This window comes from Uloborus diversus, chromosome 5 (assembly GCF_026930045.1).
Source record: "Uloborus diversus isolate 005 chromosome 5, Udiv.v.3.1, whole genome shotgun sequence".
Lineage (NCBI taxonomy): Eukaryota > Metazoa > Arthropoda > Arachnida > Araneae > Uloboridae > Uloborus > Uloborus diversus.
Window position 1 is genome coordinate 182,976,888 of NC_072735.1, and position 24,430 is coordinate 183,001,317.

A 24,430-nucleotide genomic window follows, 5' to 3' on the forward strand; every position below is an offset into this window, starting at 1 on the left:
GCCGCCCGGGGCGGATCGCCCCCTCCACCCCTCCCTAGCTACGCCACTGGGGGACTTTGCGATACTTAGGAGGTGCGCCTTTGCTCTTAGGGGGGGGCACCCCTGCCTTATATAGTATCTTATAGATATTATACCGCAGTTTCAACAGTGTACATACAGACGCATATGCACACACGTACGAGTATATATGCTTTTATACTACAGACATATGCTTATACATACATGTGTGCGTATACATAAAGAATGTATAAACACGAAAAAATTGTCTGGATCGGCAAAGCGTATTCTGTCCCACCGTCAGGCCTAGATAACTTTCCGCAAAATTTTACCAAGATTCCAAAAGTCATTTTGAAAAATGAAGTATAGCCATTACGACAGATAAAATAGCTTTCTCAAGGACGCATCGACACCAACACCATTTAACATCCGTTATAGGCCCCAATAAAGAAAACAGATCTGTCATAGAAAATAGAACTGTCTATCGATTCCATTCATAATCGGTTCTCCGTGCAAAATAAAATCGAAATTGATAACCATCGGTAAAGTGGAAGAAAAAAAAAATTCAAACGATCTGTTAAAGCCGGCGCGTAATCGGGTTTCGGGGGCATGATATTTTGGCTGATATGGATCGTAATCGTGAACGATTGATTACTATAAAATAAAGGACGTCCGTGACGGATGATTTGTTTATACGAGTTTATAAACGATGTAATTCGGAGGCAGAAAGGCATGCATTTATCATGGGGAAAATGGCAGCCGTTGGAGTTGTTTGAACATAGGTTTAGCACAAATTATGGATCCGATCTCAAAAAATCATATTTTCGATATTACTGCACATATTATGAAAAGTGTCTCATGAATTGAAAGAGAAATATACATGGTCGCCCATAGGGGGAGGGTAGAGAGAGAGTTCGACGCCCTCCCCGCCCCCATAAGACACTACTGCCAATTTTTAGGATAAATAGTGTGCATCAATATGAAAACATTTTAACGAAAGCCATTAAAAATTTCTTTACTTGATTTTTTTTATTTAAGTTTATACTGCACTGAAATTACTTTTAGAATTAACACGACATATTTTAAATAACGTAAGATTTGCCTTCTAATGAAAATATGAATTCGCTTTACATTAGGATTGGAAGCATAACGTTCCAACTTGCCACTAATGATTGTAAACATGTCCAACGTTACAAGGACAACAGTGCTTTAAAGTCCCCATCAGAATAAGGAAAATATTCCTTTAAAAAAACAATTATAACGAGGACAACAGATATGAAAAATCTTCATCAGAATCAGGTAAGAAGGATGTAAGAAGTAAGTAGGAAATAGGTAGAAAGTTAAAAGTAAGTAAATAATATCCTTCAAATTGAAACCTTAAAGAGTAAAAAAGTCCCCTCTTGAAATTATACATACCATGAAAATGTACCAAGAGTTTTTTGGTTACAAACTCGAAATGTTTCTAATGTTCGATGTGTGAGCCTTTAGTTACACTACAAACTTCTAATCCGTAATCCAGTGTACTCCACACACGATGTGAATTCTTTTTTGTAGAGTTAAGTCAAAGACTCAAATTATCAACCCCCGATACCGGAACCACAACAAAAACTTCAAGAACAGATTTGTGCAGCATTCCGAACCACTGACAGCGTGATACTGAAAAATGTGTGAAACGAATTGGATTACCGATTAGCTCTCGTGTGACAAAAGGCTCCAAAATTGAGCATTTGGAAGGGAACAATTGATGCAATGTGCTCACGCATTGTACAGTTGTGCAATTGAACTTTTTGGGGGGAAAAAAACATATATTTCTCTCTTAATTTATTTATCACTTTATGTACTATGTGCATTAGTTTCAAAAATATGATTTTTCTGAAATCGGGTCCATCATTTGTGATCACCCCGTATTGTGGGGCAAAAATAATGAATAAAAATGCACGTCATTGGTTCTACGTGACCATGTCACCACGCCCTCGTGTTGTTGATCAGTTACTGATTGGCTGTCCTTCTTCCCGTCATTAAAAATTACTTTAACCCAGAGGACCATGATTTGATGTTTTACTAGACTGACTCTGGCGTGTCCAAGACGTCATACACTTCACATATGCAGGTTTTGATGTCTTCTATAGACGTCATTCATTTTTGGTGTCATTGTAGATGGACGTCTCCAAGCCATCATCACTTCATGTGCCATTACAGATCCTTTGACGCCTCTGGAATGTCATCTGCGTCAATGAGTTAAACAAGAAGCAATTTTCAAAAGTTATAGAGTTTAGCACGTAAAAGAGTTCCTGCAGGGGTGCTCACCTAGGGGAGGGGGTCATGGGTGCAGACAGCGCCATTGAAATTTTTAGGGGGGTGTTTTGAAGGGGTATTTCCCTTATTAAGGGGGGCTCTTGCTTTTGGGGGATATCGATATTTAGGGAGGGCGCAGTTGCTCTTAGGGGGTTGTCACCAATGGTTCCTGTGAGAACAGCATAAACATCAGAAATTAACCCAGACATCTGAAAAATATAAGTGGGGAAAACGCTAGATTAAGATTCCGCTGCAAATTACAAAACCACTAAAATACCTTTTGCTTTGCTATGAAATGTCTTCAGCTTAAATATATGTTGTTGAAATCTTTCGTATGATACATTTGTCAAAAGGGCTTTGTATTTGGGTAGCATCAAAATGGCGGCTTTTAGCCTCCTGCATCCACAACAACATAAAGGGACACAAATTCCATCTATTTACAACTTTTTTTTTTCTTTTCAAAATCGATATGATTACGGGCCGCTGCCTCGTGGAAAGTCACTCCTCGAGAATCCCCACCCCTCAAAAAACTGCGTGGGTGGGCTCCAACAAGCGATCAGAGGGTTCAAAGTCATCCACAAAAGCGGACAAGGCAATCGGCAGGGGACGCAAGCACGTGGTCGGAATGAAAAGAATGATATTGGCTCCAGAGGGTCTGAACAGCAGGAACCCCCCTCCTATTGATTCCCGTGGATGCGGAGGATCAGGAAGATGGATGGGGCAGGGGGAAGCCGGCAGCAATGCGGAGATGAGGAATGATTTGGGATTAGGTTTGATTTAAAGGGAAAGCATTAAGCGATGCCGTAACAGTGGGGTTTTTCCTTTCTTTTTTAGCTTTCAGTGTAAAAAAAATCAAATTTGGTATTGTGTCGCGAGCTGTAGGGGGAAGTTTAAGAAATAAAGGGGGTGTTCATTAGTGAAATGGAAGAGCAGCGTGAATTGGCACAAATAAAAACCCTTGAAAATTGGTGGCTCGGTTTCAGAAGCTATCGCTCCTTTCTTCAATGAAAACGAGATTAGAGAATCTGTTTCCAGAAGCACGTTTAAATATTTTGCAAAATGGATCTCAAAACCAATGAGGATTGAACATTTGAGTCCCGAGGAGGATTGAACGGAGATATATTGAAGAATTCAACAACAGAAGAAACGTACGGGGGGCACTAAAAAGAAATAATAAATAGCTGAGCAGTTGGATGTTTACCGCCTTCTAATATCTAGTCAAATTATCTGCATTGGTATAACTTAATTTTCAATAATATCTTTTAAATTGCATGATTTTTAAACTCAAATGACCACATTTATTTATAAAAATCTCAAAAGATTTCCCTCCGAGTCTACGCGCAAGATCTACTTTGAAATGTCATGCACACAAGCTTATAGAATCTTAAGTAGATAACTCACAAAAAATTTCTACCGTTGCCAAACGAGAAATAAAGATTGAAGTGTAGAACTTTGAGACAGTAAATTTCAAGGCTAATGTCCAATTATTATGATATTTTCAATGTTTCTTGAAATAGTTTCTTTGCTGCGGTTTCTTGAAGCTTCATTTTGGGAGTGCATATTTCTTTTTGAGGAGTTCAGTCAAAGTAGCTGTATGATTGGTGCGGATTTGAGATGGGTTACCTTCGCAGATGTGTTGAGAAGGTAACCTAAATTCAACTCATTGACAGTACTGCCTTCTCCTTTCAGCTAACTAAGAGAAATTAATCTAACTCAACTCAGCTCGAGTACGACCTTTTCATTTCAGGGCACTCACGGAGAAGAAATCAATGCTCTTGAGGTCAGATTCAATCTACTGGAGCCTAACTAAAATCCATATTATTCTTCTGATGTCTTATGCACAGAAAAGAAATTCTAACAAGAGAAGTGTGGGGGGTTATAGTCTTGAGAAATCAGCTTTTTATCCTTATATATTTTGTATTCAGTCTGGATGTAAAATTTCACATGAACTTTTTTTTTTTGAAAAAGTGTAAATTTTCATCTTCTATGACAATCACGTTCTGGTAATGCAGTCAAAAAAGTTTTCCATAAATTTACATCGTTGTTTTACTGATCAATTGTTTTGATTGTAAAATGTCGTAAAGTGGCCCAGTATGAGAACACTGTAGGTGTAAAGCGATGGTAAATTTAAAGCAACATAGAAAGGCCATTTCACTGTACTTTGTCTAAATGTCGAGTCCGCAACATGGCACTTTTTTGCCATAACTATTTAATTTGCTGTTTGATTAGCAAAAAATGTCATTGTAAGTTAATCCTACCAACATATAAACTCAAAATAAAACAATATGCTAACCAAACAGTAAATTAAAGATTTATGGTTAAAAAAAAAGTCATGTTGCGGACTCGACATTTGGACAAATTACTGTGAAACAGCCCAGAAGGCAATGTACATCAGTATGGGCACCTATGGTTACAATCGGGGCTACCAATGGGATTTTTCCCAAAACCCTGGATTGGGCCCTTTAAATTCTCAAAATCTAGGCTAGGATTAAGAATTGTATTACAAATAATTCTTAGAAGTTATTCACTTTCTTTTTAATTCTTTTTACAAAAAAAGAGGTATTGTATTCGCGAAAAAAATTTCACTCAAATTCGGCCTTAATTTCCATTTTGCTTACCTCCGAATGAATGTTGAGTGTTTTTTTTTTTTCAACTCGACCACAAGCGAATAAGTGCCTTAGAACGTATAACACACCCGAAATATCCATTTTGACATTCCTTGAGTTAGTTGCAGGGGCATTCCAAGGTATTTTTGACATTTATGTAGAGTCTGTAACGTGACCTTTTTTGCCATAACTTTTTAATTTACTGTTTGATTAGCAAAATTTTTTATTTTGATCTTTTCCTACCAACACACCAGCTAATAATAAAATAATTTGCAAATCAAACGGTAAATTAAAAAGTTATGGCAAAAAAAGGTCACGTTACGGACTCTACATAATGTCAAAAATACCGTGGAATGCCCCTGCAACGACTTTTCTCGTGACATCCGTATGTACGTATGTGTGGATGTGCGTATGTATGTCGCATAACTCAAGAACGGTATGTCCCAGAAAGTTGAAATTTAGTACGTAGACTCCTAGGGGGTCTAGTTGTGCACCTTCTTTTTTGGTTGCATTCGGATGTTCTAAAGGGGGTCTTTTACACCTTTTTGGAGGGAAATCAATTTTAATTTCAATGCAAACTCAAGTTGTGTTATAATTTATGCAAGTACTTGGCAATATATCGCCAAGCTTTTGGTCGCCAAGTTTTGTCGCCTACTTGGTGAAAAATTTTGCGGTTTTTTTTTTTTTTTTTTTTTTTTTAAATCTAGTTTTAATTTGGCCATTGTTGGTGATATTTAGAGAGCTAACTATTGAATCACATTAAAATTGCCAATACTGGCGAAATAACTTTTAATTGGTGTAAAAGGAAGTCATGTGATGCACACATCTGCTTGTTTAATGCTACCACTTTAGTTAGTCGATTATTATTCATAAAAATAAAAAATTAAATGTATAATACTAAACACTGCAACTGATCATTCTTTAATTATTCCTTTGGAACAATCCTTTAAAAAATGTTGTAAAAAATCGTCTGCTGCAAAAATAAATAAATACATAAATAGTATGTTTTATTAATGTCTTGATACACTTGTGCAGATAGTACGAAACAGGTAGGAAAGATTTGCGACATTGAAAGAGAAAATTTCATCCAGAACTACAGCAGAGATCACCCCCTCTTCCTTGATATTTTTATTTAATGTATATGCATTGCAAGTAATTAAACTTACTTGTAATATGATAGTTTTATTCAAACATCCTTTTTAATAGTATGCACACTAATTTGGTTTTTAGATTCATAAGCTGTAGAAAACCATTGTTCGAATAACATTCAATTTTTTATCTAAAGGAATACGTTTATAACAGAAACTAATTATTTCTAAAAGTGTTATCCGTAATCCTGTAGTACAATAGTAATTATTACAGCTCAACACTTAAAAAACTTTACTTCCTAACTAGTGAGAGACAATGAACGAAACGCTAAAGCTCCCGTAGTTATTAAAGAGGCTAATTAGTTCTCTGGTTAAGAGAGAAATGGCGAAATGGAATAATGTTTACAAACGCTTCTAACAAAACGCTTCGTGCTTCAAAGGTTTCTGACGCGAAGAAAAAAAGATTGTTTACAAGCACGGTTGGTAAAGATAGTGTTTTGCAAGTAGGAAAAAATCAATACTATGAATAGCAGAGATATTTCATCAGGTCTTTCCTTCATCTTAAGTAAAGTGTTGCATTTCAAAAGAAAGGAATGAAATCAGAAAATTTTTAGGACACTTTACCATATAAGAAGTTGAAAATTTAATTGAAAAAATAAAAAAAACCGACTGGGTTGCAAATGTAGAATCAAGAGGGAAAATTGAAAATCCTTTTAAAAGCCTGGTACTACTAAAAATCAATTATAAGTATTTTATTTGTTGACAAATAGAAACTGGCAGCAGATAATATTTTTCAAATCATTGCGTTTAATTTCCAACAATGAATTCGGTTATCAATTGACTAGACGTTAAATCCCGGTTATCACAAATTTGCCATTTCAACTGCGCTTGCGCGCGGACTTAGCTTTTTGGGCTTTCTGTTTTAAGATTTCGTGTTGTTTGTTTATATTTAGGCTGAGCGAGAGTCCCACCAAATTAATGAATGCGATTAAAATATTTTCACGGCAATTTTTTGATATATTATATGAAACTACGGATATGAATAACTGATAATCTTTATAATGTAAAGAGAAAAATGACATCTCAGTATTTATTGTTTTGGAAATATTTATTTAACATAAATGTAAAAAACCTTGTGTACTTCAAAAGTGATTGCAATATTAGTACAGAAATCCGTCTTTTGCGAATATTTTACGTTAGGCGTAAACAACTTAGTATTATACATTTTTATTTACGTTGAGGGTTCGGCTTTGTATTAGAAGTGATGTTGCAATTTTAGTACGCTCTTCTGAGGTTAAAAATTGGTCCTGAAAAGGTACAAAAAAATCAGACACCGAATCCATTATTAATTTAAAACGCAAAACTCAATCTTTACCGAGGACTAAAAACTAAATCAGAGAAAACTTTGTGATTTCTAATTTTTATCTGTATCCATCTCATATTTATTACCAAATTCAAAATGTTTGTAATTAATTTTAGCAAGATTTTTGAAATCAGCTAAGTCCGCGCGCAAGCGCAGTTGAAATGGCAAATTTGTGATAACCGGGATTTAACGTCGAGTTACCAATTGCGGGAATAAAGGCTTAGCCGTCCTTAAAATCGGCTTTAAGCGAGCCGATGTGTGCCTCACATGACTTCTTTTTACTCCAATTTAATGTCATTTTCCCATTAGTACTGGAAATTTTAATGTGATTCAATAGTTTACTCTCTAAATAACACCAACAGTGGCCAAACGGAAACCAAATTATAAAAAAAAATCGCCAAATTTGTCGCCAAGTTGGCGACAAAACTTGGCGACCAAAAGACTGGCAATAATTCGCCAAGTGTCCGCCAAATTGTAACACCACTTGAGTTTACATCGAAATTAACAATGATTTCCCCCCAAAAACGGGCAAAAGACCCCCCTAAAAAACACCCCAATGCAACCAAAAGGGGAGGTGCACAACTAGACCCCACTAGGAGTCTACGTACCAAATTTCAACTTTCTGGGACATACCGTTTTTGAGTTATGCGACATACATACGTACATACAGACGTCACGAAGAAACTCGTTGTAACTAAGGCCCCTATAGTGGAGGAGCCGACGCATCCGCCATTTTGGAGCAAACTTGATCCAGTGCTTCGTAGCGATAGCATTGCTGCTGATGTTTACATTTCTTTAGCATGTGCAAAATTGAGTCAAATGGGTGGTTGTTCGACTGTAAATTGTGCAAAAAAGGATTTCATCTCTTTAGATTTCCAGCAGATGCAGAAAGAAAAAAGAAATGGATAATTAATAGCCTGCGAAGTGACTAGCAGCCTAGAAACGACGCCAACTGTTTCCAAAATTTCGCCAATGTTCACCTTTGCTCTCTGACTCTCTAGTTCCCTATTTGGCGAATGATTGCCAATAAAGGTAGCTTTCCCTGTTGTACGCTTGCTCCAATATGGCGGATGCGTCGGCCTCTCCCATAGACTAATAATAAGAGTAGACCGAGCTCTGGCAACCCTTTTGCTGCTCATAAACCAAACCATGTGACTGGTGGATATCCTAGCAACAGCGGGCGTTAATCGTAGCAGACGATCAACGCCAGCGCGAAATAAAATAAATAGAAGTGATGGAACACGGAAGAATGATCTTTTATGGAGTCCGATTTGTAAATTTGTTATTCTAAGTTGTAAATATTTTGTTAATATAGTGAGTTTTTCGTTTAGATAGCATTGTGCATTTTCTTTAGTGAATTTCAATAACTCTCTAAGCAATAAAAGATGCAAGCGACCAAGAGGAATCAGCAAACGGTAAGATTTTTACCTACAATTTCAGTTTAAGATACCGATTAGTACATTTTTGCGTTAACGCAAAACGTTTACGCCATTTCGTTCACGCCAACGCTGACAGCTCCAAACGAAATAAAAGTTACCGAAAACTGATCAAAAACTATTACTAATGTCAAAATAATGCATAACTAAAAGAAAAACAGTTCAATCTCTGCACCTGGAAGTTTTTTTTAATGAAAACACATTGTCTTAAAATACATGTCGAGTGCCAAACTATAGATAATGCTGCCATCTAGCAACCATGCTGCCAAAGTCTTCGCCAAGCCCTTCCACTAGTCACATGATACATCTATGAACCAATTTTCTTCATCAGCAAGAATGAGAAAGCTCGGTCTACTCTTATTATTAGTCTATGGCCTCTCCAGTTATAGGGGCTCTAGTTGTAACTAACTCGGGAATCGTCAAAATGGATATTTCGCGTGTCTATACGTTCTTAGGCACTTATCCGCGTGTGAACGAGTCGAAAGAAAAACTCAACCTTCATTCGGGGATGAGCAAAATGGAAATTAATGTCGATTTTTGAGGGAAAATTTTTTTGCTAATGCAATACTTCCTTTTTTGTAAAAGGAAGTAAAAAACGTTATAATTCGAATTCTATATAACATGGAAAATCTAAACTCATTCTATCAGACAGCAGAAAAAAAAAATCACTCTTTATTTTGTACTAAATTGTTAAATTTTTAAATACGTTTTCACTGCAAAAACCGCGAAAAACCTTTTAGAGTTTTAAATTAATATCTTCGTTAATTAATGTCATCCAAAGACGCAATCTAGCTAAGAACACTCTCGATCAACTCGCCTTTCGAACATTTTTTTTTTTTTTTAAATCGGTCCATCCGTTTAGTCACTAGAGTGCCACAGACAGATACACAGACACATAGATCATACATACACCCTTCCTTTGTGTATCGGGGGTTAACAAGTAATAACTAAAATTGAAAAAATTAAAAACCCCCGACTGGGTTGCAAATGTAGAATCAAGAGGGAAAATTGAAAATCCTTTTAAAAGTCTTATACTATTAAAAATCAATTACAAGTATTTTATTTGTTAACAAATAGAAACTGGCAACAGATAAAAATTTTATATCATTGCTTTTAATTTTCTTGCCGGCCAACAATGAATTCGGTTACTAATCGCTGAATAAATGCTTAGCCGTATTTTAAATCTGCTTTAAAAAAGCGTTGTAGTTGGAATTCTATGTAACATGGAAGTTTCAAACACATTCTATCAGACACTGAAAAAAACTCTTTGTTTTGGTACTAAATGTTTTAATTTTTAAATACGTTTTTGGTGCAAAAGTCGCGAAAAACCGTTTAGAGATTTTCAATTAATATCTTCGTTAATTAATGTCATCCGAAGACGCAACCTAGCTAAGAACACTCTTGATCAACTCTCCTTTCGAGCAAATTTCTTTTATTTCAAAATCGGTCCATCCGTTCATGCGCTAAAGTGCCACGGACAGATGCATAGATACACGGACACATGAAACTTATAACCCTCTACCTTTTGTGTGTCGGGGGTTGGAAAGAGCATCAAAGAAGGTTTAAAATGTATTGCAAATACAGGATGAGCACGAGTGATGGACTAGACTTCAAAAAATCATATTTTCGAAACTACAGCACATATTACAATAAGTGATACATAATTTAAAAAGAAATAAACCAAGTTTTTTTTCTTTATCTTTACTAATAATAAAGCTGAAAATCCCTCTGTCTATCCGGATCTCTGTCTGTCAGGATCTCTGTGACGCGCATAGCGCCTAGACCGTTTGGCCGATTTTCAAGAAATTTGGCACAAAGTTAGTTTGTAGCATGGGGGTGTGCACCTCGAAGCGATTTTTCCAAAATTCGATGTGGTTCTTTTTCTATTCCAATTTTAAGTACAAAACTATCATAAGATGTACGAGTAAATTACGAAATGATCATAACGTGGAACCGTAATATGGGCACAAGCCAATTGGCGAGAAAATTCACCATACATTATTTGTAAATATACAGGCGAACCAAAAGACCTTTTAATTTTTCTATTACAGGCAAAGCCGTGCGGGTATCACTAGTTTTAAATAAAGTTCAATTGCACAGCTGTGGATTGTGGGAGCACATGGTACAAAATGTTTAATTATAAATAGAAGAGCACTGAATACCACATTTTGTCGAATACCGGATATTCGGTTGAAATTTGAACCGAATGGAGTCGAGCTCGCTTACAACGCGCCCTTATTTAACGAGAATCCGGATTTAGCGAGGAAATCAGAAAGATTTGATCTGTTATATAAATAAGACATATAAGTCTGTTATATAATAGGTAATAGACACTGTTAAGTCTATTGGAGCAAAACTCGCTTTTACTGAGCAAACCCCGCTCAAAGCGAGCAATATTTTTTGATTCATAAAATTTATTTAGACTCTCAGCTCAGCTAATCCTTTTTTGAAAACGAGCTGATGTGTGCATCACATGACTTCTTTTTACTCCAACTTATGTCATTTTCTCATTATTGGCAGTTTTAATATGATTCAATAGTTTACTCTCTAAATATCACCAACAGTGGCCAAATTGAAACCAGATTTAAAAATAAAAAGAATTTTAAAAAATCGCCAAATTTGTTGGCGATCAAACGATTGGCGATATATCGCCAAGTGTCAGCCAAATTATAACACCACTTGAGTTTACATCGAAATTAACAATGATTTCTCTCCAAAAACGGGCAAAAGATCCCTTTTAGAGCATACGAATGCAACCTAAAAGGAAGGTGCACAACTAGACGCCACTAGGAATCTACGTACCAAATTTCAACTTTCTAGGACATTCCGTTCTTGAGTTATGTGACACACATACGCACATCCGCACATACATACGTACATACGGACGTCACGAGAAAGCTCGTTGTAATTAACTCGGGGATCGCCAAAATGGATATTTCGGGTGTCTGTACGTTCCTAGGCACATATCCACGTGTGGTCGAGTCGAAAAAAAAACTCAACATTCATTCGGGGGTGAGCAAAATGGAAATGAAGACCGATTTTTGGGTGAAATTTCGTTCGCGAATGTTTTATTGTGTCTAAAACATACTTCCTTTTTGTAAAAGGAAGTAAAAAAATCTTCCAGCATTCTGAAGTCAAATGAAAGTTAGTGATAAGTCATAAACCCTGAAAACAAGGATATTGTAACTCAAGGAGAGTTTGTGTGCTGTACCAGTCGATGATCTGTTCGTACAGTATCCTTCTTGAACGTTGTTTCTGTGGATGAGCATGGCATATAATACAGAAAACATATGTACAGGGATTAAAATTAAAATGAATTGTTTAATTACTAATATTTTTATCAATGAACTAGCCGGACCGCACGGCTTTGCCCGTAGTAGAAAATTAAAAGGTCATTTGGTTCGCCTGTATATTTACAAATAATGGATGATGAATTTCTCGCCAATTTGCTATGTTCATTTGCTCCCCTATGTTACGGTTTCACGTTACGATAATTTCGTAATTTACTCGTCCATGTTATGATAATTTGCTCGGTAAAATGTTCTTAAAATTGGAATAGAAAAAGAACGAAAATACAATAAAGGATTTAATACAGCTTCCGTGGATATTGCAACTCAAATTCAAGCTAATTATGACGAAAAAAAATGATTGAAAGCGAGGAAAATAACAACAAATGGGAAGAACTTCAAGAGGAAGAAACCTCAACATACACTATAGCTTTTGATCTGTAGAAATCATTTTCAAAGCCATGGGTGCAAATGACCATGGTTTGCGAGTGATGAGCACTTGAATACAATAATACAAGAAAGACACAATAAAACAGTTCAAATCAAAATTACCAACTATTTTGGTACTGTACTGAAATTAGAAAAACAAAGCAAGTGTGTCCTAATTCTTGGGATCTTTGTGCGAACCCTTTTTTTTTACGAGCACTCGGTTATAACGAACAAATATTGCAGTCCTTTCGCACTCGTTATAACCAAGCTCGACTGCATTCGATTAATATATTTTAACAGCAGTATCTGCATTTTTATTTTTTGCAAATTTAAAAGATTTTTTTTTTTTGTACGTGTGGTTTTTGTGAAAAATAAATACATTTCCACTAAAGCATCCTAAATTAATGTACTGTAAATAAAGTCGTTAATTCAAAATGAAAAATTAAATTAAAAAAAACATTCCAAAAGAAAAAAACTAATAATATATAGTAAATGGCTAATTTGATTTTTGTTCGTTGTATCTTTATATTTGTAGCGAACATCTATTTTCAAAAGCAATGAGTGTTTATGAACCAAAACATTACAGTCTGCAACCTGAAAATGTAGAATGCATTAAGTTTCAAGACAAAACTGTGTACCGTTATTAAACTTCAATTACAATGTTTTTTTTTTTTTTTTTTTTTTTTTTTAACAACATTAAGTAATTCACATAAAGTGAAACATCATAAATTAAAATACTTCAAAATCTAATATACAAATGTTTCCCTTGGTTAATCTACATAGTATAAAATGAAGTCTCCAAAAAGCGTCTGTATGTTTGAAAGGTTTGAACGCGCAAAACTCGAGAACTACTTGACCGATTTCACTGGAATTTTCAGTTTGTTTCTATAAGCACGGGAAAAGTTTACAGACCGGCTCAAAAATATTTCGAATAGTAGTCCATTTTTTATTCTAATTTAAGACCCAATTTTCACATAAAGTCCCGAATATGGAGGTGAAAAATTACCCGTACGGGTTGATATTATATACGAATATACCGTTGGAAAGAGGAGATTTTTCTGCGTTCTATGCAATTTGTTTGAATTCTCTAACTTAACTACAGCGGCAGGGACGTAACTAGAGGGGAGCAGACGGGGCTTGTGCCCCGGGCGTCAGATTTTAGGGGCGCTAAACTGGCAAAGTAAATGCTCAGATTAATTTTTGAAAAAAAAAAAAGAAAAAATTATTAGAAGTCGAAAAAAAAAAGAAAAAAAAACTCGCAGGCGGGCGCAGGCAGAAAGCTTGCATGGTTTAATGTGGATAAAGAGTGGTAAAGATAGACGAAAGAGAGCGAGGCGGGCGCAGTAAACAGCATGAAAGTATTTTCTCATAGTGACTAGTACTTGTTATATCTTATTTAAAGAACTTGCCTCTCGGAGGAGGAATATAGGAACAAAGCTGAGGGAAGTGCACATCAATACAAAACAGAGGAAATGCTCAAATATCATTTTTCTACAACTAAACGTCATAAAGTTACCCACATGATGTCTTCCTCTCATTTACTATGACGAGAGCTTGTCTACCTCACTAGCCTTAAGGAAAAATCGTTACACTGTTCCATTGGCCGAGTTTAGTTTACAATTTTTCTCATTCTTGGTGAAAAATCTGTCACTATAATTATGGAGATTCAATTTAAAGTGCGAGAGGCTGCCCATTTTTCTTTTGAAAATACTAAGGTTTTTAGAGATAAATTCAGCTAAGATGAGAAATTTTAGACATTTTTGCCATCCACACAATACTTTAAATATGCTTAAATCGTCTACTTCAATTAACGTGTTGGAAATCAACTATTTTTTTACACCTCTCAAATTTTGCTTTGATACTTTTGATGCATATTTATATTTACAGTAGAAGCTCATTTATCTGGCTTCCGTTTATCCAGACCTCCGGCTTATCCGGATCAAATTTGTAGAGTTAAAAAATATATTCACTAAAATGATAATTCTAAGTTAATGATATTAACAACGAAACTATAAATGTGCCAAATATTCGCTTATTTTAATTAAATATACAACGGCTATATATAAGTCGTACAATAAATTCTAGTCATCTAATGAACTACGTGACGTATTTGGAGTGTCAGTCTGGCACCACTGCACCTGAACTATTGACCAAATGACCAAGAATGACCAAGTATTTGCGAGTAACAATCCTATGTAATTTTGCTGCAAAAGATCATTTTTTGCTGCTGATAAAAGATAAGTCTTCTTATTTGCGAATTAATTTCTTCTTATTATCCGTATCCAAATTTTCGTTTATTCAAATTGCCTTCGGTGCAAGTTAGTGGAGATAAATAAGGTTGTACTGTAAATGGAAATAAACTGGAAAGAAACTCACTGAAAACTAATGTTAATATGTTTAAGATAAGTGTTTTTTAAAAAAGGTTAATAGAAAGAGTTTTGATATCAAGCACATTAGGTATCTGTTTTTCTAAAAAATGTTTTTCAGATGTATACTAAATACCAGAGGTGGGAAACGTGCGTCCTTTACAAAAATTAACTCTTTTGATTATTAATATTTAACTATACAGCTTGTGACAATTAAAAATGTGTTGCATATAGAATTTTCAAGGTAATGTTTAAATAAGACAATCTATTCGATTGGAGCTATTGTAAGTTGTCGGATTAAAGTCTATATACTAAGTAGTAGCAATATTCAATTAATTTCAAGTGAGAAACAAAATCAAATTGCCCACTAAATTTTTCATCGGAGTTAAAATTATTTCACACGTTATTGCGACATATTGTTGAATACTGTTATTTTTCTTACAAATTTCTTCATAGTAGTATAATATAAATATTTAAAAATAAATAATTGAAAACATTTCTGTTTTATTGTTTACATTTGAAGTGGTAATTTTAAATTCGCATCTAGGGCCGTGGTAGCCTGATTGGTAAGGCATTGGACTTGGGACCGGAGGGTCTCGGGTTCGATCCTCACTGATCGAAGACCCACCGTCGTCACAAATGGTGACTGGGCGACGTTAAATATGCTCGTGGTCACAATGTCCTCCAAGTGAAACGATACCTCTGGGGGTGCCAGACTAGGAAGTTATTCGGCTCCTGGCCTGGTTCTAAATTGTCTCTCGAACTGTTCATAGATGGCACCACCATCTATTATGTTGTCTTTGTGCTGTCCTGGAAAAACAAAAATCCTGGAAACATTGTGGATTAATAGAGGTATAAGCTTCCCTAATGGAATAGCAGAAACCTCAATCTGTGTGTGTGTGAAATAAAGAAAGAAAGATTCGCATCTCGGTATATTTGAAAAAAAAAAAAAAAAGTAACGTCAAAGAAATTGTGAAAAGATGCCTGTGGCGAGCCTGCGTCCAGGAGACCTCAGAGCACCTACAGACTTAAAATTTTGTACAAAACTACTTCGAGCCCCAAGGATTTGAACCTGGGGTTGTTTACTTTAAATTTCTAATTAGTTTTTTTTTTTTTTGTAATTAATTTTTTAAGCTAAAATTTCCCATAAATTGCCTTTTAAAGGAATGAAAGATTTCTCACATCCCTTAATATTTCACGTTGTTCCAAACAGATTTTTTCTGCATCAAATAAAGCTTGTAACAATTTTATCAATAAATTAGAACAGCAGCTATAAGGGTTTCTATTTCAGCGAAAAGTCCTATGCTCAGTCCGGAGCTAAAGAGCAAAATATATTACTACAGATCACGAACTTAAAAGCAGTTTTTCAAACGTATAAAACTGCCGTTTGGCAATGCTCAAGAGCCCTTTTAGCAGCAGCACCAACAGCTGTCAAGTTGGTTCAAGTTAGTTTGGAACGAGGAAAAATGCTCTTCAAAGCGATTATTTTTTTCAAATATCATCTCATTTATGCATATTTCTATCAAATTATTTTTATAATTTCGGGTAGGAGTGGGATTGTGTTTAAAAAATTATTTCTTCACTTAAACTCTATTTTCTATGGGAGGGAGAGGGGAATTTTCACTTTGTTCGAAATGGAACTCGTAACGTGTTTTTCAATCTGATTCTTTCTGACAGACGATTTAAATCTCCGCGAATCAAACAAGGTTGCAAAGCAATCTTCGGGGGTTGGTATGCGTCAGCGAGCAGGGCGCAGAGTCACCTGATGAAAAAAAAAAAAAAATTTTGAAAATTAACTTGAATTCTGAAATTTTGAATTCAAATTATGTTTTTCGCAATCACGAGTTGAGACAGGACCCTGCTCATTGGGGGCTATTGTTTCTAGAAAGGACTCATGTCCCCCCAAGCCTGCCCCTCCTCCTGGGCGGTTACGAATGTATAGTTGTGTGTGTGTGTAGGCGCGCGTGCGTGCATGTGCAGGCTTGTGTGTGTGTGCGTAGAATTGTGTGTATGCACCTAGGCATGTGTGTATACACGTAGGAGTGTGTGTATTTGTGTAAAGGTTTGTGTATGAGCGTGTGTATATATGAGCGTGCGTGTGTGTCGGACACGGACGCACCGACCAGGAGAAACGGATTCCAGTAGGCAGTGCTCGGAGCCGCGCCTGCAAAGGACGGTGGGCGGTGGTGCTGCAGAGGCCACCTGGTCCAAGCTGAAAAAGGCACGAACACCAAAAGCGGTCAAATGAGAACAATAAGCAATCGTGATTGCTCAATATATATATATAATGCAACAAGTTGTTAATTACTCCGTTGTGAAATACAAAATAGTTTTTCTTGAAAAACTTCGTATGTAAAATAATAAATAAAATATTTAATTATTTTTACCCACTATCGAAGTTTTAAAAAATGTAATCCAGTGATAAAACTGTATAAAAACTTATAACTACGTAAAATTTGCATTAAAAGGCTTATCAACACATGCGGCCTTCTTATCTCTGCCTAATTTAAATTTATATTTTTTAAATAATATTTTTTTAATATTTATTTTATGAAGGGGGGGGGCGCCGAAACGAGGTCTTGCCCCTGCTCGAAAATGACCTAGTTACGTCCCTGTACAGCGGGAGTAACTCGCGTTTTTACTCCGAACTTTTCAAGGCTTCGATGGATTTCTAGCACTACTTTCTTCACAAAAACCATTAAAAAAAAGTCAAGAAATTATCCCTCAGTCTTCTTTTTGACACCATTGGAAAGAGCGACTTTTTTTTTAACTTTAGATCTAACTCGACTTATGGTCGGAGATTCAAGCTTCTATCTCAATTAGAAGGTTTCGATTAGAAAAGTTTCGAGCGTTTTAACCAGGATTTAGAAAATCTCTTCTCCATTCAAGTAATTAACATTTTATTTTGTGTTGCCATAGTAACGTCTTTTAACTTTTTCGTTTGTTTCTTCTTTTTGACCTCGACCTCGTAGATAAGATCGACCCCTACTTACATTTTATCGATCCTCAGCAGTTGATATCGATCACTTTGATGATCCGTGTGTATGGGGGGGGGGGGGGGGGGTCTATCCATCTAACCAATAACTCTGTTTTTGAAACTCAGTTTTGGACATAATTTAATCAGGGGCGCCCCGAACTTAAATTTTTGGGGAGGGCGGAAATTCTCCATTTGCCGAATGATAAAATTTGAATTGCAGGTACATTAATTCCAATATCTAATGAAAAATGACATTCGGGAGTCTGAAAATTGCGATTCGCTCTCAAATTTGCCGTACAGTCTGAAAAAAATTGCCTAATTTAGAAATTTTTGGGAGGTCACAGTGACATGGAGGCCAGTTCATCGGGGGTGCCATTAAATTTACTTACAAATACTGTGCAATTTTCTTGTTAAAGAGTTTGCTAAAACATCAAAGTTTCCTCGTACAGCGGTAAAAACGATGTTTTCTATGTAACTACGCTACCCACCAACAACTCAATCATCAAAATCTTTTAACGAGTTCTGTTCTGAAACCAACAGAAAACGAATTGGAACACTCTCTATTCCAAAAACAATGGCCTTCTACGGTGCATGATTTATGCTGGAATCTTGAGGCAGCTTTCGACATTCTGCGAACTTAGAAAAGCATCGCGCTAAACTTGCTCGAGCTTTCAGTGAGTATAAAATGACACATAAACCCATTCACTAAGGTCGATTGTGTGCCGGTTTCTGTTTCGTTGATGGTTGAGTGTATGTCTATATATTGTTCGTGCAAGTCGCTCAATATGCTTTATTGTGCGACAAAATGGCTCTGGCGTGAACTCAAATTCGAAAAAAGTAACTTTCAGCTTCTGGCGATTGCAGTTTATTATTTCTGTTCTGGACTATCTCAAAAAATGAGCAACTGAAAAATGACCATAAAGTGAATGCAACGCAGTGAAATGTTCACAGGTTGTTTAACACAAGAAAAGGCAATGCGAAGCTAAGTAACAGACGAAAACAGCATTAGTTTTCAATCTAGGCAGTGTAGTATACAATAGGGTGGATCGAAAAAATCGATTTTTTTATTTTGGAATCGCGTTACGTCTCAAAAGTTGCAGTTTGGTATCCTCAAAATTCGGGAAAGATAATTAAAAAATTCTAAATTGAAATCTTCAATTCGCGCATAAGACTGAAAGATGGGCCAATAACGACGCACCAAATGGGGCAGAAACGTTACTATTTTTTTTCAAAAGCAACGAAAAGAAGAACCATTTCAAATGTACGCTTAAAATTTTTTTTAATGAATTTTAAAAAATGTTGCAATCGTTTACATTTTTCTCATAACATCCATGACCCTCCTCCTGCGTCCGCTACTGATTATACAATCCATGATAAACTATCCTGACTGTATGTGCTTGACATGACCCGTAGGTTCGCAGAACCTGACTATGGTTTTTGAAGGCCCTGGGCACGAAATTTATTTGATGCTCCCCCCCCCCCTTGTTTATTCTATACAGTAAAGCAGTGGAATATTTTGATACTTGCGTATTAACACAGCCTTGGCGGTACCTTACATTAGAAGTGATGCAATTTACAATAATTAAACATTATCATGTAAACTGTCGTGAAACTTAGCCCGTAAAGTGAGCAGTAAATTTCAAAATTGTCTATGATGTAAATATAAACCTAAAACTTTATTTAATAACAGCGTAAACATAAAAAAAACATAAAAGCATTACTTCAAATAAATATCTAACGTAACCTTTTTTAAACGAGATGATTCAAAAATGATTAAAAATTTGAATTTTCAAATTCGAGGTAATTCTTACAAATCAGAGGCGTAGACTTCGGGGATGATGTTGTGCTGGAGCTTTGAGCACCCTCCAAAATATTTGTGGGGTGCTGCCCCCCCCCCCCCCCCACCGCCAGTAAGGATAAGAAAAAAGGAAATACAATAAAAGGAAAAAATCTATTTACTAAATAAGCATGACCTCTAGATTAGAGATCTGGGACGTCAAAAAGCTGCTTCCATTTTTTCCCCCGTTGTAAAACACCAAAGCCGAAAATCCTCATCTTTCATGAAATTTACTCTTATTTATTCATTAAATAAGTTGTTTTCAGAGCCTGATTACCGCAGGGGCATGTGGGACACAGGTCCCTCCTCTAAGATTTCTAGTGAACCCAAAAGCCGGGCCGTGGTAGCCCGATCGGTAGAGTGTCGGATTCGGGGCCGGAGGGTCCTGGGTTCGAACCTCGATGGTCGAAGACCCACCGTCGTCATTAAAGGGGACTGGGCGACGTTAAATAGGCTCGTGGTCTCAATGTCCTCCAAGTGAAACGATACCTCTGGGGGTGCTAGTACTAGGTAGCTATTAACTCCTGGACTAGTTCTAAATTCTCATTAACTGTTCCATCCGGTGATGGTGCTGCCATCTATCGGTATATAAAATAATGGAGGCAAGGCACTTAGTATGCAGTCCTCGACATAAATACAGTTGTAGTCAGTTGTGACTCTGAATAGGAACCCAAAATCCCCTTAAATTATCATGCTTATTAAAAATAAATAATGATTTCTCTCAGAATCTAGAGTACAATGATATCATTGGTATTTTTGCAAATGCCAAGATAAGGAAAAAATCTCTTATTTGTTGTTAAAAATTTCCCTTAAAAATTTGATCTCTTTGCAAATCTCAAAACCACTCCAAGTTTAGTCTGCATTTACTATTGAAAGTCATTTCATAGATAACTTTGATATTTACCGTAAACTGGCAAAATTTAACCACGTATTATATAAGTAATTATCGTATACTACATTTCTTCTACTTTTTAAATATTGTGATATGAGGTACCACCTAATTTAACATAGTTGTGTTAATACGCAAGTATCGAAATCTTTTATAGCTTCAGAATATGCGGAAATAGAGGGGGGGGGGCGCATGAATTCCATGCCCAGTGCCTTCAAAAATCTTAGTCCCCCTAAGGGGGGGGGTACTGAAATAGAAAAGGGCCCCATGTCCAATATCAGAATGATCGGGCTCTGGTTGTTTTACTTATTTATGTGTCATATTTGTACGTCATGCATTTTTCCTAAAAATGTTCGAAGGTCACTTCATTAAATATTTAATCGAAATACGGACTACAGAAAACAGATCTGGAATTCCCAAGGATTACTTGATTCTCACACATTATATTACTTTGTGGCTTGTAAGTTTCTGAATTGATTGATTGGTGCAATTTATTGCTGTTTCGCAATGGAGATATTTTTAAATAAGACGGAAAGTCTTCAAAAAGAGGGAGGAAAAAAAATGTTAATCGCCGTTTTTTTAACCTTTTCTTCTGGAGTTCAATTGAGCAGATTTTCCCGTTGATTTACATTATTTACGTTTACAGAAAAAGAAGTGTATAATAAAAAAAAAAGAAGAATCTTGGATTAAATCCGCTTATGCAACATGCACAATGTATACAAGGGCGCCCATAGAGGGGGGCAAGTGGGGGCTCGAGCCCCCCTCTAGAAATTAGAACTTCCTTGCTTTTGGTACTTCTTTCTTTGCAAAAATATAAAAATATTTCTTCTCCAGCCATCAATGAATAAGTTATTAAAAATGTCAAATTTTAATGACTCTAATCTGTCCTGAAATCGATTTTCCATGAGGGAAATATCTGAGCCCCCTCCCCCCCTTACAATTTTACATGCGGGGAGCCCATGCCCTGTAATAGAACAAACGACAAAAATGAACGAAATGTGCATTCGCTGAATAATCGGTTCGCTCATTCGGACCAATTATGGTTATTTTGTGCAGTAACGAATTTAATTCCAATTTTTTTTTCTGTATTTTTATAAATACTTCATACTGTTTCAAAGATATTCAAAGCAAATTTGTATACCCTTCAAAAATATTAATCTTTGTACGAAATGTGTAAAAAATTTCAATTTCTCTTATAGTTTAAAAATATCAGTACAAATTTGTATTTGTTTGAATTTGTATATTTTTTTACGAATTTCTTAATATTGAGTTAAGCACATAACAAAACGAGTAAATTCATCTATACCGTGTTTATATGACATATGGTTCTCCCTAATATTTTTTCTGGTAAACTATTGTTTTTTTTTTTTTTTTTTTGGTACTTGTGGAGGTACTTTGTGGTAAAAAGCTAAAGTAAAAATGGATATCTTCCGTCAAGTATTTCTCAAAAAGACTGAAGCACATTTTCTTAAAAGCTACATTTTGAATTTTTTTTTTTTTAACTCGGTGTTTGAGTACTAAATCAGACTGACTCTGTGTTTGATTTAGTTACAAATACCAAATCGTCCATAAATATGGTATAAACATAACAAATTAATTTCACAAGCAACAAAAAGAAGTAGTATTTCAAATATTTACTTTCAAAAATAATTAATGAATTGAAAACCACTGAAATCGTTTAAATGTTATTCATAAAGTGTTAGTACACAATCTCGACGGATACTGTTGTCGGCGGTTTAGGGGGGGGGGTCATGACCTTCCCCTTGTATCCAGTACAATGTAGACGGATATATTGTGTTGGCGGTACACTATACTGCCGTGTGCAGGAAAAGGGCAGTAACTGCAAATTTTTCATATTTCATTTTTTTGAATTTTTGTCATCTATTGTACATTAGCTTTATTATATAAGCTTGATTATTTGGTTTCCGCTGAAAAAAACGTCTAATTCTAAGATTTCCCTATGGTTAATATTGAATCCGACACACATTTCTTTAAATATCTCGATAACTCATTTCTGCAGATGCTGCCGTTTACCTGCACACGGCAGTATAGACAGCATTGTACAATATAGACGGATTCTATTGTCGACGGTTTAGCAAGGGGGGGCCATGACCACCATGATCCCCCTTGTATCCGTCACTGAACTAAATAAGAAATTTGCGACATAAAAAGCATGTGAAAGAATGGGATGAATTTGAAAAACCAACAAATTGGAGGAGCCAGGGTCAGCTGTACTAAGGCCCCTACATATACGAGCCGACGCATCAGCTTAAGATCAGCCATTTTGGATCGGAGCGCGTGTTTGGGTGGTTATCTTTTCTGGCGGGTGATCGCGTTGGTGATTGTACACTGTCAGCAATTATTAGCGGCACGTGAATTGTTTATGAAATAAAATATTATTTTCTTCAAATTTGGCGAAATCCGAAACTTTGCTGTGGTAACCCTAGCAGTGCAACAATGAAAAATCCGATCCAAAATGGCTCAACTTAAGCTGATGCGTCGGCCTATCTATATAGCGGCTCTAAGCTGTACTATGTGCCCCTACATAAATACCACTGAAATAATAGCTAATATTCAAAATAAATAAACAACTCACCCAACTTGCCAATTCCATATCCTTTAGGCGGCCTGAGAACCCTCCTGGCCCAAGCCGAGCGAATCACTTCCAATGCAAAATCCGTACCACATACCAGCAGAGTACAAGGTACTAGGCACCCCCTGTACTCCAAACTGGCCACACTACGCGTAAGACAACCGTTCCAAAAACACAACGAATTCTGCTGCAAAAAGTCTGCAAACGTCCTATGCCCGTCCTCGTCCTTCGAACCGCCATCCGAAAGTCCGGCAATCCGGTGCAAAACGATGGCCAGACAGTTCTGATTGATTAGCACGTGCTTTGAGCTGTGTCTGGATTCCAGCTGCTGCCTGGAATTCATGAGCTAATCATGGCCTAAGGGTGGATGAAAATCGTATAGATTCACGTAAAATCGGTTGTTGGGTATGATTCGTGAGAGTACATTACCGATATTGCATTCCTGAGAATGTTTTATAAAATTCTTTCATTCCATGGCATAATTTTACGTAAATTCGATTATTTGTATAACTTCACACAAAATGGGTTGTCACGTATGATTTGTGCATACGTTTCTTAAACTTCATTCCTTGGAATACTTTTTAAAATCTCATTCCATGCCAAAATTTTACGTAGATTCGATATTACTTTCATACCACAATTATAAACAATTTCACAACCACTAATATGTTAAGCTAATAAAGAATGGACCATTACTTGATGGACGACTTTTAGTACTGATAATCTTCACTAAAATCACATTTTCACCATTTGGTTTGTTCTGACTGATGCAAATAAAAGTTTTTTTTTAACCCAAACTGGACACAAATTTTACATACAAATATTTTCCGTAAAATTACTGGAAAATGCAAAGACTAGATTTCGGAAAGAAATCATCATTCACAAACCATATCTAACTTTTATAGTCCAACTGTAAATAACAATTCATTTTATTTTGAGTACTGTCTTCTCCAATTGATTTTCCACAATAACACAAAGATGAATTAAGCAGATTTTTTAGACTTGCTTTCCGTCGTGAACTTGATTGGAATAAGCACTGAAATACCAGAACAAAATATTAAAAAGTTTTAGTTGATATTGAATCTGATTTTACCTAACCTCATTTTCACTGATAAAATCCTTTTTCACAAAACAAAATTCCTTTGGCCAAACATTTACATCAGCAAATATTTTTTATTGCACCTTGAAAAATAATATAAGTCGTTACTTCAGTAAGTTGTGAGATCCAATGTCAACGTGTGTGGATATTCATCAACAACTTTCCGCA

At 35.9% G+C, this 24,430-nt stretch overlaps 1 protein-coding gene across 1 annotated transcript in view; it reads right to left on the reverse strand.

The window, feature by feature from the left end:
• Window positions 1-23,506, reverse strand: part of LOC129223327 (storkhead-box protein 1-like) — a 96,187-nt gene extending 72,681 nt beyond the window's left edge. Inside the window, exon 1 of the mRNA XM_054857894.1 lies at window positions 23,167-23,506. Within this exon, the coding sequence (XP_054713869.1) occupies window positions 23,167-23,506 (340 nt within the window). The remainder of the gene's footprint in view (window positions 1-23,166) is intronic.
• Between the last annotated feature and the right edge of the window lie 924 nt (window positions 23,507-24,430).